Raw genomic sequence first — 11,546 nt, 5'->3', positions numbered from 1 at the left:
ATGAATATGTTCTAGCAAGTATTATGTTTAAGCCTGTTATTAAATAAAGCAATAATCCCTATGAAGCAGTGGTTTACAGTGAATTAAGAACATTGTAAGGCCCAACGTAGAGTGCTTAGTCCATAAAAACATTTATTTGGTGTATGTTTGTACACTAGAGTAATTTACAACGGCTTTGAACGCAGCTCAACCAATCAGAATATAATCAAGGACCAGAACTAACCGTTTAATAAATGATTTTAATGTGATTGTACAAAGTCATTATATCAAAGTTCACATTTACAGGCACATATCAATCATCACATTCTATACTAAACATTTATGCGGTGAAAAATTTGTTTTGTACAGCCACACTACAGTCTTATACTGCATCGACTTAACAAATTCATCCAAAATAAAAGGAAATCCAACCTTCACAATGAAAAATAAAACTAAAATAAAATAAAGTAACAGTACGGCAATTGTGCAAACAAAGCACCTGCGATAAAAAAAAAGTGCAATCTGCAACTCCCTTTTCTTATGTTAAACTAGCACGTATCCCAAAGCCTTTAACCCAGAAATGTGCTGTTCTCTGGCCAATACTGCTGCATAAGGGAAATCTCTCTCACTCACAGACACACACACACACACACACACATGCACTCATTCACTGGTGCAGAGTTCACTATGATCAAAGGGGAAGTTTGGAGGAAAACAAGGGCCAAGTCTCTTAACATTTATTATATCTTCCATGGATTAATTAGCGTAGCGCTATCAGCAATAAAATAACGTCCCAAAACACACAAGTCTATGAAGATAAACCTACATCCTGTGATTTCCTGGTTTCATCAAGTGAAAAAACACAGAGCCCTCTGCCATCTGGTGGACATTTGTTGTGTTGTGCCATAGTGGCCTATCACTACACCTACATTATACACTCTGGAAATATCTCATACACAAGAAAACTATTCATACGTAGCTCAAGAGCACATGTGGGCTTGTTATTTTCTATATATACATATAACATACACAAAATTATTCAGTTTAATGACTAAATTCCACATTATCAAGACAATTTTCCAAAATGTAACTCCCCCTGTCCTGTTGGATAACGTCTGGTGATCAGCCAAGCAGACCGATTAAGAACATGATGGGTGACTTATGAAAGACCGCATATACTGATCTGTTGAGGATCATGTAGAACTGTAAGCACCTCAAAATGTTCCCTCAAATAGTGTGTGTTAAGACCTAAACACAGTTCATGAGGGCAAGGAGAAGATCTGACCTAAGAACAGTAACTCAGAATCTCCGGTAGACAGGCGGACGTCCCGTCCAGGGGTCAGCACATAAGAGACCGCTGTTCACGAGCTTTCAAACTTGTTCTTTTTTTCCTCCTAACAGAGACACCGAGACAAAACAAAAATTCGTTATTAAAATACTATGGTTTATTTATTTTTACAGTGGATCCGAAATTGCTGCTGCTTTACTTTTTCTAAAGTTAATATACATTTTTTTCATTTCTTTTTTTTAAATGATATCAGTATAACAACTTGAAAAAAACTGGAAAATTATATTATTTCAAAATGTCATACAATTTTAATGAGAACAGTTTTTGAATGAATATGCCACATTCATTTAATGTTATAATGTTGATTTGTTTTACTTGTAAAGCCCACAAACTGCAACGCAAAACAAAATGCAACAAACACACTAAAAAAGTTTAAAAGTGAAAAGTTTACCTTTTCGGTTGTGGTAAAGTTGTGAAAAGTTCATACATTTTCGGTTGGGGTACTTTTGGAACCCACAATATGCACAAAAAAAAAAAAAAAAAAAAAAAAAAGTAAAATGCTAAACAAAAACCAACAAAAAGTCAAATGCTAAACAAAATGTAAAAAAAATAAAAAAAAAACTATTATTCTAAACAAAATGCAACAAAACTTCAAAAAACAGCATTGCACTTGCGCATTGTGAAGGATTTGTTTGGTCTACTTTTGGACACCACAATGTGCAAAACTAAACAAAAAAATAAATAAAAATAAAAATAAAATGCTACAAAACATAGTTAAATGCTAAACCAAAATCAACAACAACAAAAAAAAATCCTAAACAAAATACAACAAAGCAAATCAAAACAAAAACAAAAAGTAAGACAAATTCTAAACAAAATGCAACAAAACACAGCATTGCACTTGTACCTTGTGAAGGGTTTGGTTCGTACCTTTACGAGTGCAAAGAAAAAAGATGCAAGCAATATGCAAAACAAAACAACAAAGTAAAATGCTAAACAAAATGCAACAAAACACAACAAAACAAAAAAGTAGCATTGCACTTGCACCTTGTGAAAGGTTTGTTTGGTTCATAACTTTTCGGCTGGGGTACTTTGGTCCTCACAATAAGGAGAACACAACAAGAAAGTAAAAATGCTAAACAAATTGCAGCAAAACAAAACTAAATCAAAACATAAAAGTAAAATGCTGAACAAAAATCTACAAAACACAGCATTACACTTGCACCTTGTGAAATGTTTGTCTGGTTCATACCTTTTCGGTTGCGTACCCATGCATTTCCAAAGAACAGCATAGAGGGCCAACAGAAGGCCTATGAACACCGCGGCAGCGATCGCACCTGCAAACACACCAAACGCCTGTTAAACCGCTGTCTGCAGTCTTGAAAACATTTGAAGAGGCACATAATCTGGATCTTATACGCAGAGATGAGATAACGCTGATATAGAGTGTGACCGAATGAGAGGCCGCAGTTTCATTGTCTGCAATCCAGTCACTGGTCTTCCTAGTCGATACATTGGTATTGTTGGTGAACATCTCCATATCATATAGTCAGTTTATGAAACATCATAGCTGCTTTATATACGTATCTTAGGCCTCTAAAAGGTCAAAGGTCTCACTAAATGAGAAAGAACATATTTAATGTGTTTTTTATTCAAGAATCATAGAAAGGCATTAACCCTGTGTTTAAAGAGATATATACTCTAATGAGGAAGCATGGAGGAGGAGGAAAATTCCAGTTATGACATGAAAACCTGTTTAAACCTGTGAGCAGGTAAAAGAAAAATCAGCCCTGAGCAATGATTTAACACCCCATATTCCATACATTTGAAAAATTTGTATCGGAAACAAAACAAAATCATATTAGTTCTGAGACAAGCTCTAGCAACATTTCTTTCCAGGTGAGTTGCATGGTTTAATCTCTTTTATGGAATGCAATGAAATATTGAAATGTTTAAGTCTGACAAAGGAGTCCAAATACTTCTAGGGCCAACCTATGTGTAGTCAATGAATGATATTTTCATAAACATTCTGCAAACAAATTAGGTTATGTCCTCATTTCAAATGATCAGCTCAGCCTCTGATATTCTGCCCTTGTCCAGAAATTCCAAGTGTTTAATAACGATACACACACACACACACACACACACACACACACACACACACACACACACACACACACACACTTCTCTAGAAATGTTGTGTATACATACAGTATGGTGTTTTTTTGAGAATTTGTTGAGTTTGATATTTCTACAAAAATACTGTAACCCCTTGTTGTATTTCCCAGGCAAAAGGTCATAGAAGTTGCTTACAAATGATTAATCTCATGCTTGATTTCCACTGTTCTCGGAACATGAAGAGAAAAACAAAAAAATGTGATCCATGGGAAAAAGAGCAATTAGAAAGGAGAGCTCTCAGATAAATCATGTTCCCTAAGGTTGTATTTTGACAGGACTTGTATGTTTTAAAACATGACTGATTAATGTCTGCTTAATAAGAAAGACATGACAACATTTATAAGTCAAGTCAAGTCAAGTCAAGTCAAGTTTATTTATATAGCACTTTTCACAATACAGATTGTATCAAAGCAGCTCCACAGTATTAAATTAAAATAATACATCAATGTTTATTTTTAGTGGAAAACGTCCACGTTTGGTAATGCTGATCAATAGTATTGTTGATTGATTAATTAAATTAAATATCCCCAAATATCCCCAACTGAGCAAGCCAAAGGCAACAGTGGCAAGGAACCAAAAAACTCCAACAGGTGACCTAATGGAGAAATAAAAACCTTGGGAGAACCCAGGATCAGTCGGGGGCCAGTTCTCCTCTGGCGTTTATAAACTAGAGGTCGGATTTAACTGTAAGATTAAAAGTATTATATGAATGCCTGGCTGAAGAGATGCGTCTTTAATCTAGTTTTAAATCTAGTTTTAATCTAGTTAAAACTAATCTAATCTAGATTTATAACTGTACTTTTTTTGTAAACAAATAGATAATGAACATGGTAGGACTGAGGAAAATTGGCCAAAGACCGACTGAATGAGAGCGAGGAAGACAACAGCAATAAAAGAGGAAGGACAGGTCAGATCACTGACAGGTGAAGAAATCTCAGAGAATCAACTTCAAATGTACGAGCAGAAATTAAAAAATATATATTACTTTTGCACTCTATTGTGACCTCAGGAAATCAGAGAGTGAAACTTTACCTGGTATGATTCCACTCTCTCTGTTCACGGGGGTCTCAGCAAGAGGGGGTGGGCTAGCCGTTACTGAGCCTGTGGAGACAATGAAGATTATATTAAAGCATGTACACCATCATTAGCATGATGTAATTAAAGCTGTTTAATGCATTACCATTTCTATCAGAGCTGAAGGGGAGCCATGAAGACACTTGGGAAACTATCTGGGGAGAGAAAACAACAGGTTATTCAGTGAGAAAATTATAGGTGTGGCTTGATTTTACCTGACTGAATTAGAAAAAGTGGGTGTTAAATACCATAACAGAGGGGGTGAGGGAGGGGTTAAATAAATAAGCATAAGGTATAAGATATAATGTCATGTAAGCTGTAACTGTATGACAGCTACAGATATCATGTCTCGATATTACCTTCTCACAAGTAGCATTTATTTCTCTGCCATGATTAATATTCTGTATAAGAGCATGTCTGGTAATGGAGATAAAGCGGGTAGCTAGTCATACGATTCCAAAATGGCAGCTCCCATGAGGGGGGACCTGCCCCATCACATAGAATAAAACAGAATTGTCTAGGCCACTGATATAGCTGAAGTAGTCATTATCAAATACAAGTGTACATCATTTTAAACATATTTGTCAAAAGTATCGACAGAGCCTGTCTATCCCAAGCGGCAACCTCCCTGTCTCTCTCTTGAAACCAACACGGAAGTGAATTCAACGGCAATTCATCGACTGGCCGCTTGAGGCTGGGTGCAGAAGTGAGTCAAATCTGCATCTCCCCCATGTTAAAATACCCAACTTTACAGCAGAAAAAAACATGTTTACAGCCTGGTGCAAAAAGTTGCTTTGTTCTATATAGCTTATTTTTCCCTTCATGACAACTGTGAGGGGGGTGAATTTTTTTAGAACTCATCCGTTTACGTTATATTAAGCCTTAAAGTTCTGCATAATTAAGGGCGTGTCCACTTTTGAGTGACAGGTGGATTCCCTCTGCTGTGGTCATTAGTCATCATTAGCCGTTTGTCTGCTGTCTGTTAGCCGTCACATTACCTCAGCTCATTGTCTGAGGCCTCATTATGCTTCTGCGTCAACTCCACGGCGTAGCTACGCCGTCACTTCTACGGCGTCGTGGCCGTTTTATGGTTCTGTGTCAGGTTGCGTTGCATCGTGGTGCATTTCACCGCCAGAACGCTAGGGGGGGGGGTGGTTCGCGAATCTCTTTGCTAGTTTATTTTGGTTCCGTGCGCCGGTGTGGTGAAGTATCCGGTCACTTTGAAGTGATGAGTCCGGGCTTAGGACCCAATTAGTATGCCAGTAGTATGCCTGATCTAAATCTGTTCTCGTGATAACTTGTAGCTAACGTGAGCTGTTTTAGTGTTATTATGTGGTAGCTTTATGTAGAATGCTAAATCCCACTGCTATAATCTCAAGTTGCGTCAATAGCAGAGGAGAAAGACCGCTAAATTTAAAAATACTACTGTTATTGTGTCACGAAATGTAGTTTTAAGAGTTTTTCAGTCGATAATGTAGTTGTTTGAATGATAGCGCCTATTTAAAATTTTGATCTGACGTTTTGGAGTTGTGAGATCCAAGGGATCACCGGGCGCTCAGCGCTCATGTACCGCACCTGGAACAGCCTTACCTCGGTTAGTGTTGCTGACGTTTGCCGCTGGCTGATGTCTCTAGTTTAGTGGTTAAACATGAGATATAATTCGTCTTATGTAGGCTATATCTAACGTATAGATATCTAGCATATCTATGCTACTATCTAAGCTAACTAAAAAACACACTAACAACGAGAAATGTTTAATTACACAATCTATAGCTTCGGTTAAATACTAGTATATGAAACGTATAAGTTAAAATACAATCAAATACATTAATGACTTGTTATGACGTAGTACAAACGTCTTCTATAATAAAGTGATTTTGTATGATTTGTAACCAGGCACTAAAGCGATTAATCATAAAACGTGCTTTGAACCAATCGGATTGCTTGGGTCCTAAGCCCGGACTCATCACTTCAAAGTGACCGAAAAGTGACCAAAGTGATACTTCACCACACCGGTTCAGCGGGTGGTATAGCGGGAGGGGGAAAACGGAAAAGCTACACTCCGGAAATGATGTATAATCTGACCAATCACATCCCTTGCTGTCTGCGTCGCCTCGAAGCGTAGTTACAATTTTTTGGAGGTGCACGTCGAGCTACGGCGGAGGGGTCGGAGAGGGGTTCGCGCGACGCAGAGGGGTCTGCGGGGGTACGCCGGCGACTCGACGCAGAAGCATAAAACAGGTAAAAATAAATAAATTCGGGAGTGACGCGCTGCCAAGATGGCAACGGTTGGCCACGCCCACTTTAGGCTTCAAAAACGGTCTTCAGAAACCTATGGGTGACGTCACGGACACTACGTCCATATTTTTTTACAGTCTATGGTCTATCCAAGCACTGATATGTGCTTAAAGTCAGCATGAAACAAAATTACAATGGTCGTTTCTAACCCTATTGCAACATATCCAAGTGAAACTGCTTTTCGAACAAGAAAAAAAATGTAGGGCCTTGCGCTGAAAAAAAGTGTCAACAGAGAAGAGAAGAAATGTCATTCCAGTAGGGAGGGGAAGTTATTTTGAGTAAAGATGACATGGGTAAGTGAATTTGGAAAGAATTTTTCTTTTAAATAATAAATACTGAAACGTTCAATAAAAAATAAATAAAAAAAGAATAGTCCATTTTGATTTCATGGTGGCTTTAAAGGACAAAGAGAGAGGGAGGGGGCATGTGTTTAACAAAGATAAGAAACTATGCCATGACTGAAAGTTTCCAAAACATGCTGGAAGACAGGAAATGAGAGAGAGAGAGATTGAGAGAGAGTTTACTGTTTCCCAAGAAGTAGTTTTGCTCTTCAAAACAACAGTTGATCTGTGCTGTAAATGCAGTCATCTGTCTTGCAAAATGTAACTTTATGTCAATGAATACTAAAAAAAAAAAAAAAAAAAAAAAAAAAAAAAAAATTGTTAGCTACTCTGATACACTGACCTATTTTGTATACAGTACTACTTTCCTCATCTTAAAAATACACTGTCTTTAAAAAGCCTTTCAACAGGTGGAGCATAACACATACTGCAGAACAGAGTTTTGTATTGCATTGCATTGTTGCTTTACCTGTTTGAGACTCTGGTCCTGTGGTTCTTCGTGAAGAGAGCTGTTGTTGTTGTTTCTCACCTCCGTCCACATGTTTCAGCGTGTGTTTGTGTGTGTTCCCTTGATCATCACGAGGCGCCCAGTGTGAAAAGAGCGAATGAGACTCAAACAAAAAAAATGTAAAATCGCTCCTAGTTTGCTCTTAAAGTGGCCGGGGTACATAAATCTAGTGGGCGGGGCAACAATCCGCCTCTACTTATCTATAGTCTCTTCACCCTATTTTGCAACGCGATGTGAATGCGTGAGACTTCATTTTCATTCGGATTCATTAGGTAAAAGAATAACACAGTAAAAGTGTTTGACCTAAAAAACATACAATATATATTTCTCAGAAGGAGAAATCTTTCACAATATAGCTTGACAGATGTGAGCTGAAAGTAAGTAAGTAGATAAATATATAAATAAATAATACTGTGGAAATAAGACATTTAAATTGCAGTGGAGAGAAAGATTTTTTTTGGGAATACCAATTAAAATTTCGGTCTGACATGGTGTAGATACGAGTGTGGTGTATGGAAAAGAACTGCAAAGTCTTAAATTCCTCTTTTGTGTTCGAAACATTCTGTGGCGGACAGTATTTTTACTCTGCTTAAGTACATTTTTCAACTCGTTTTTCTTTGGAAAACTTTTACTTCACAACATTCCAATGTCGTACTTTTACTGCACTAAGTTTCAGTTTTTTGAATTTCATTTACATACTTAATTACGTTGGAAATATAGTACTTTCTTACTTTTACTAAAGTACAAAATGTATAATGTAGGCTACTTAAGTCTCAAAGGGTAAAAAAAAAATGGAATATTGACTTTTATTTATGAAATGTAGTGCAGTAAAAAGTACAACATATGGTTTGGAATGTTGTGAAGTAAAAGTTTTCCAAAGAAAAACACTACAGAAAACTTGAAAAATGTACTTGAGTAAAGTAAAAATACTTTACTGTCCACCTCTGGAAAAATTACATGAGGGTGAGTAAATAATGGAAGAATTTTTATTTTAAGGGGGAATTTTTCTAAAAGCACATTAACCACTTTACACCTGAATTCCAATGAGAAAAAAATCCTAACTTACTAAAGTTTAAACACAGCATGTGAACTAGCACTGAACATTTTGAAAATAACACACTGTAACAATGAGCAATGCAATAAAAATGTATAAAAAGGGAAGATGACTTGTTTGATTCTTTTTGTTTTTCCAGTGGGTGAATTAGAGTATGTGTGTGTATGTGTTTGTGGGTGTGTTTGTTGCTGGTTTTGATAAATATATGATGGTGTGCATGCATATAGCATTAAGGCATCAGTGTGTGTGTGTGTGTGTGTGTGTGTGTGTGTGTGTGTGTGTGTGTGTGTGTGTGTGTGTGTGTGTGTGTGTGTGTGTGTGTGTGTGTGTGTGTGTGTGTGTGTGTGTTTTTTTTTTTTTTTTTTTTTTTTTTTTTTTTTTTTACTGTGTATTCACTGTTTCTGTTTTTCACTAAAACTAATGAAAAACCCAATGACAGTTTATGATCACAACAATGAAGGCATAAAATCAGATGAAAATATTAATAATTAATTTTATTAAAACCTATGTCTATTATTATTATATTATATTATTATTATATTATTATATTGTGTTACACTGCCATCTAGTGCCATCAGGAACCCTCTGTTGCATATTGTATAAAACATTTGCACCTAAAGCTTGCTCTTTAAAAAACAAACAAAAAAAAAACTATATTACTAACATTAAATACTACAGTCATTTACAAAATATTGATATATTAAATTAATATTATGAACAGCGCCATTGATGTACAGTCATTTTACATTTTATTTGATATATAATAATGTTGGAGGGAGAATTAAACAATTACATTTTTGTTTATTAAATTTGTTCCCCACAATAATTAGTTTGAGATCAAACAATAATTAAGTTTTTCCTTGATAGAGCCACTATAACATATTTTTGATACAAAAATTATTCACAGAGACATCAAACGATTTATTATGACACACTGTCTACACCATCATGCAGAGGGTGAATTATTTTTGCAAGTTGCCCATTACATCAATTTACCTCATAATCACAGTTCTGCTTTTGATGGTCTACATCAGAGAAAAGCAGAAATGGAAGAGTGAGAAACGGCCCATGGCCACAGGCTTTTACTTTCAGTGACGTAATCATACACGCATAGCAATATTATTTAAAGCCAAAATTACCGGTTCTCCCACGCTGAAGACTGCATTTTGCATTGCTAAATGTAGCAGCCTGCCTGCACTTGTCTTGGGCAACAAGCTTCTTTTTCCATTTCTTCAGATGTTTAGCAATGTAAAATGAAAGAAGGCATTAAAACTCACAAAACGTACAGAGTGATGTTAGCACAGTGTGTTGGTAAAGTGTATGGGCCAGAGAATGTTTCTGAATGGGTCGAGATTTTAAAATCTGGAACAACTAGTTTGAAACTTGAACAGTGGTCTCATCAATCACATCTATTGACTTCTCTTGTAAAAGAAATGCATGGAATAGTGTTTTTACCATGGCTGATATGATTTTCATAATATAATTCTGCCTTTTCAGCATTAGATGACAACCTAGAATAAAATAAAATAATTTAGCTTCACTTGTTCCAAACCTTCTTAAGTAACACATCAACACATGAAGATGTGAACAGACATCACACGTCATCAGTGTGTTTCAACTTTTTAAGTTGATTATGTTCATTATTACTGTAATGTTCATTATGTTCATTCATAATGTATTATTGTAGCTCATATGGCGCCCTGGGCGAATCACCCTTTAGCTAGTTAGACAGAAAAAGGAATTTTGCTGTGTGTTAATGTGTAATAGCAACCAACATAGTATAATATGTTATAGTATAGCCTATTTTATGCATAATATTAGATTCATAACGCAACCCGATCTCACGGCAATTCGTATTTTACGAGGTGGCTAATTCGTACGAATTCATGTGACCTCACTGTACGAATTCGTACGATTGCTAAATCATACATATTTTACGAATTGCCACATTCGTATGAATTTGTACGAATGACCTACCCCTGACCCCGCCCCTAAACCTACCCATCACGTGGGTTTAGACAAATCGTAAGAATTCGTACGACCTCACTCGATTAGCCACCTTTTAATCACTAGTATAAATTCATACGAATTTGTCATGAGATAGCGTTGCATAACGAGATGAGTGATAGCTGCACAGGCTATATTCCTTTGTTTTTTGCATGTTTCCCATCTTCATTTTTTCTAATTTAGGCTCCTGGTGCTTACACCATGTCTACACCGCATGCAACCGTTGTCGCTCGCGTTGCAACAGCTAAAAGCTGTCTACACTGGACACGACAAAGCGCCCATTGCAAAGCATTTGTCCTTCATGTCAGTACGTCATAAATAGAATGGGGCATCATACTGTCAGAGATTTGTCGCTCGCGTTGCGCCGCGTCCAGTGTAGACAACATCATTGATTATAACTGGTTCTATTGTTTTTTATCGCATCGCATGCCGCCGTTTACGTCCTGTGTGGACGCGTTGTTAGACCTTTTTTCTTATCCAGGATTTTAGTTTTTGTTGATTTAGAACTACTCCCTCTCCCCCTACTAACATAACCTCAGGTCTCCCCAGTGGAAGCACTGAGGTGATATACACCAAACTACACTCAAGTGAGAGTACTTCTCCAGTCGCACACTCCAAGTCCCGTCCAGGGCTGCGTTTCCCAAAAGCATCGTAAGCCTAAGTTGATCGTAAAAACGATCGTACGACTGATCTTAATATTACGGTCTGTTTCCCAAAAGCATCGTATCTTAAGTAGCACTTGAAAATCTTCGTAGATCTACGAGTGCTCTGGAGTAATCGTACATCCCTAAGTGCATCGTAAGAAGACAGATTTATGAG

General features: G+C 36.8%; 1 protein-coding gene across 3 annotated transcripts; it reads right to left on the bottom strand.

Annotated features, from left to right (window-relative positions):
* Positions 1–108: 108 nt before the first annotated feature.
* On the bottom strand, positions 109–7,839 carry LOC308680745 (uncharacterized protein). Of its 3 annotated transcripts, none has more exons than XR_014028942.1 (6): positions 7,628–7,839; positions 4,626–4,674; positions 4,478–4,546; positions 2,520–2,604; positions 1,265–1,373; positions 221–1,162 (listed from the first exon to the last, which is right to left on the bottom strand). XR_014028942.1 is itself a non-coding variant. In XM_081349040.1 (6 exons), the coding sequence occupies exons 1-5, from the start codon at positions 7,697–7,699 to the stop codon at positions 1,749–1,751; spliced, it is 297 nt and encodes a 98-aa protein (XP_081205166.1). In that variant the 5' UTR covers positions 7,700–7,799; the 3' UTR covers positions 221–1,373; positions 1,719–1,748. The 3 variants fall into 3 exon arrangements, 2 of the variants coding, with proteins under 2 accessions (XP_081205165.1, XP_081205166.1); XM_081349040.1 differs by adding an exon at positions 1,719–1,770 and having other exon boundaries at positions 221–1,373; positions 7,628–7,799; XM_081349039.1 differs by having other exon boundaries at positions 109–1,373; positions 7,628–7,837.
* Positions 7,840–11,546: the final 3,707 nt, after the last annotated feature.

This window comes from Scardinius erythrophthalmus, assembly GCF_964197995.2.
Source record: "Scardinius erythrophthalmus genome assembly, chromosome: 20".
Taxonomy (NCBI): Eukaryota; Metazoa; Chordata; class Actinopteri; order Cypriniformes; family Leuciscidae; genus Scardinius; species Scardinius erythrophthalmus.
This window is presented reverse-complemented; position numbering and strand designations above follow the sequence as displayed.

Bases quoted from the DNA above. Each gene is read 5' to 3' on its own strand.
- LOC308680745 (XM_081349039.1), bottom strand. From the start codon at position 7,699: ATGTGGACGGAGGTGAGAAACAACAACAACAGCTCTCTTCACGAAGAA. The intron at 4,675-7,627 runs GTAAAGCAACAA...TTCTCTCCCCAG, and splicing joins AGGACCAGAGTCTCAAACAG to ATAGTTTCCCAAGTGTCTTC. The intron at 2,605-4,477 runs GTAAAGTTTCAC...GTGTGTTTGCAG, and splicing joins AGAGAGTGGAATCATACCAG to GTGCGATCGCTGCCGCGGTG.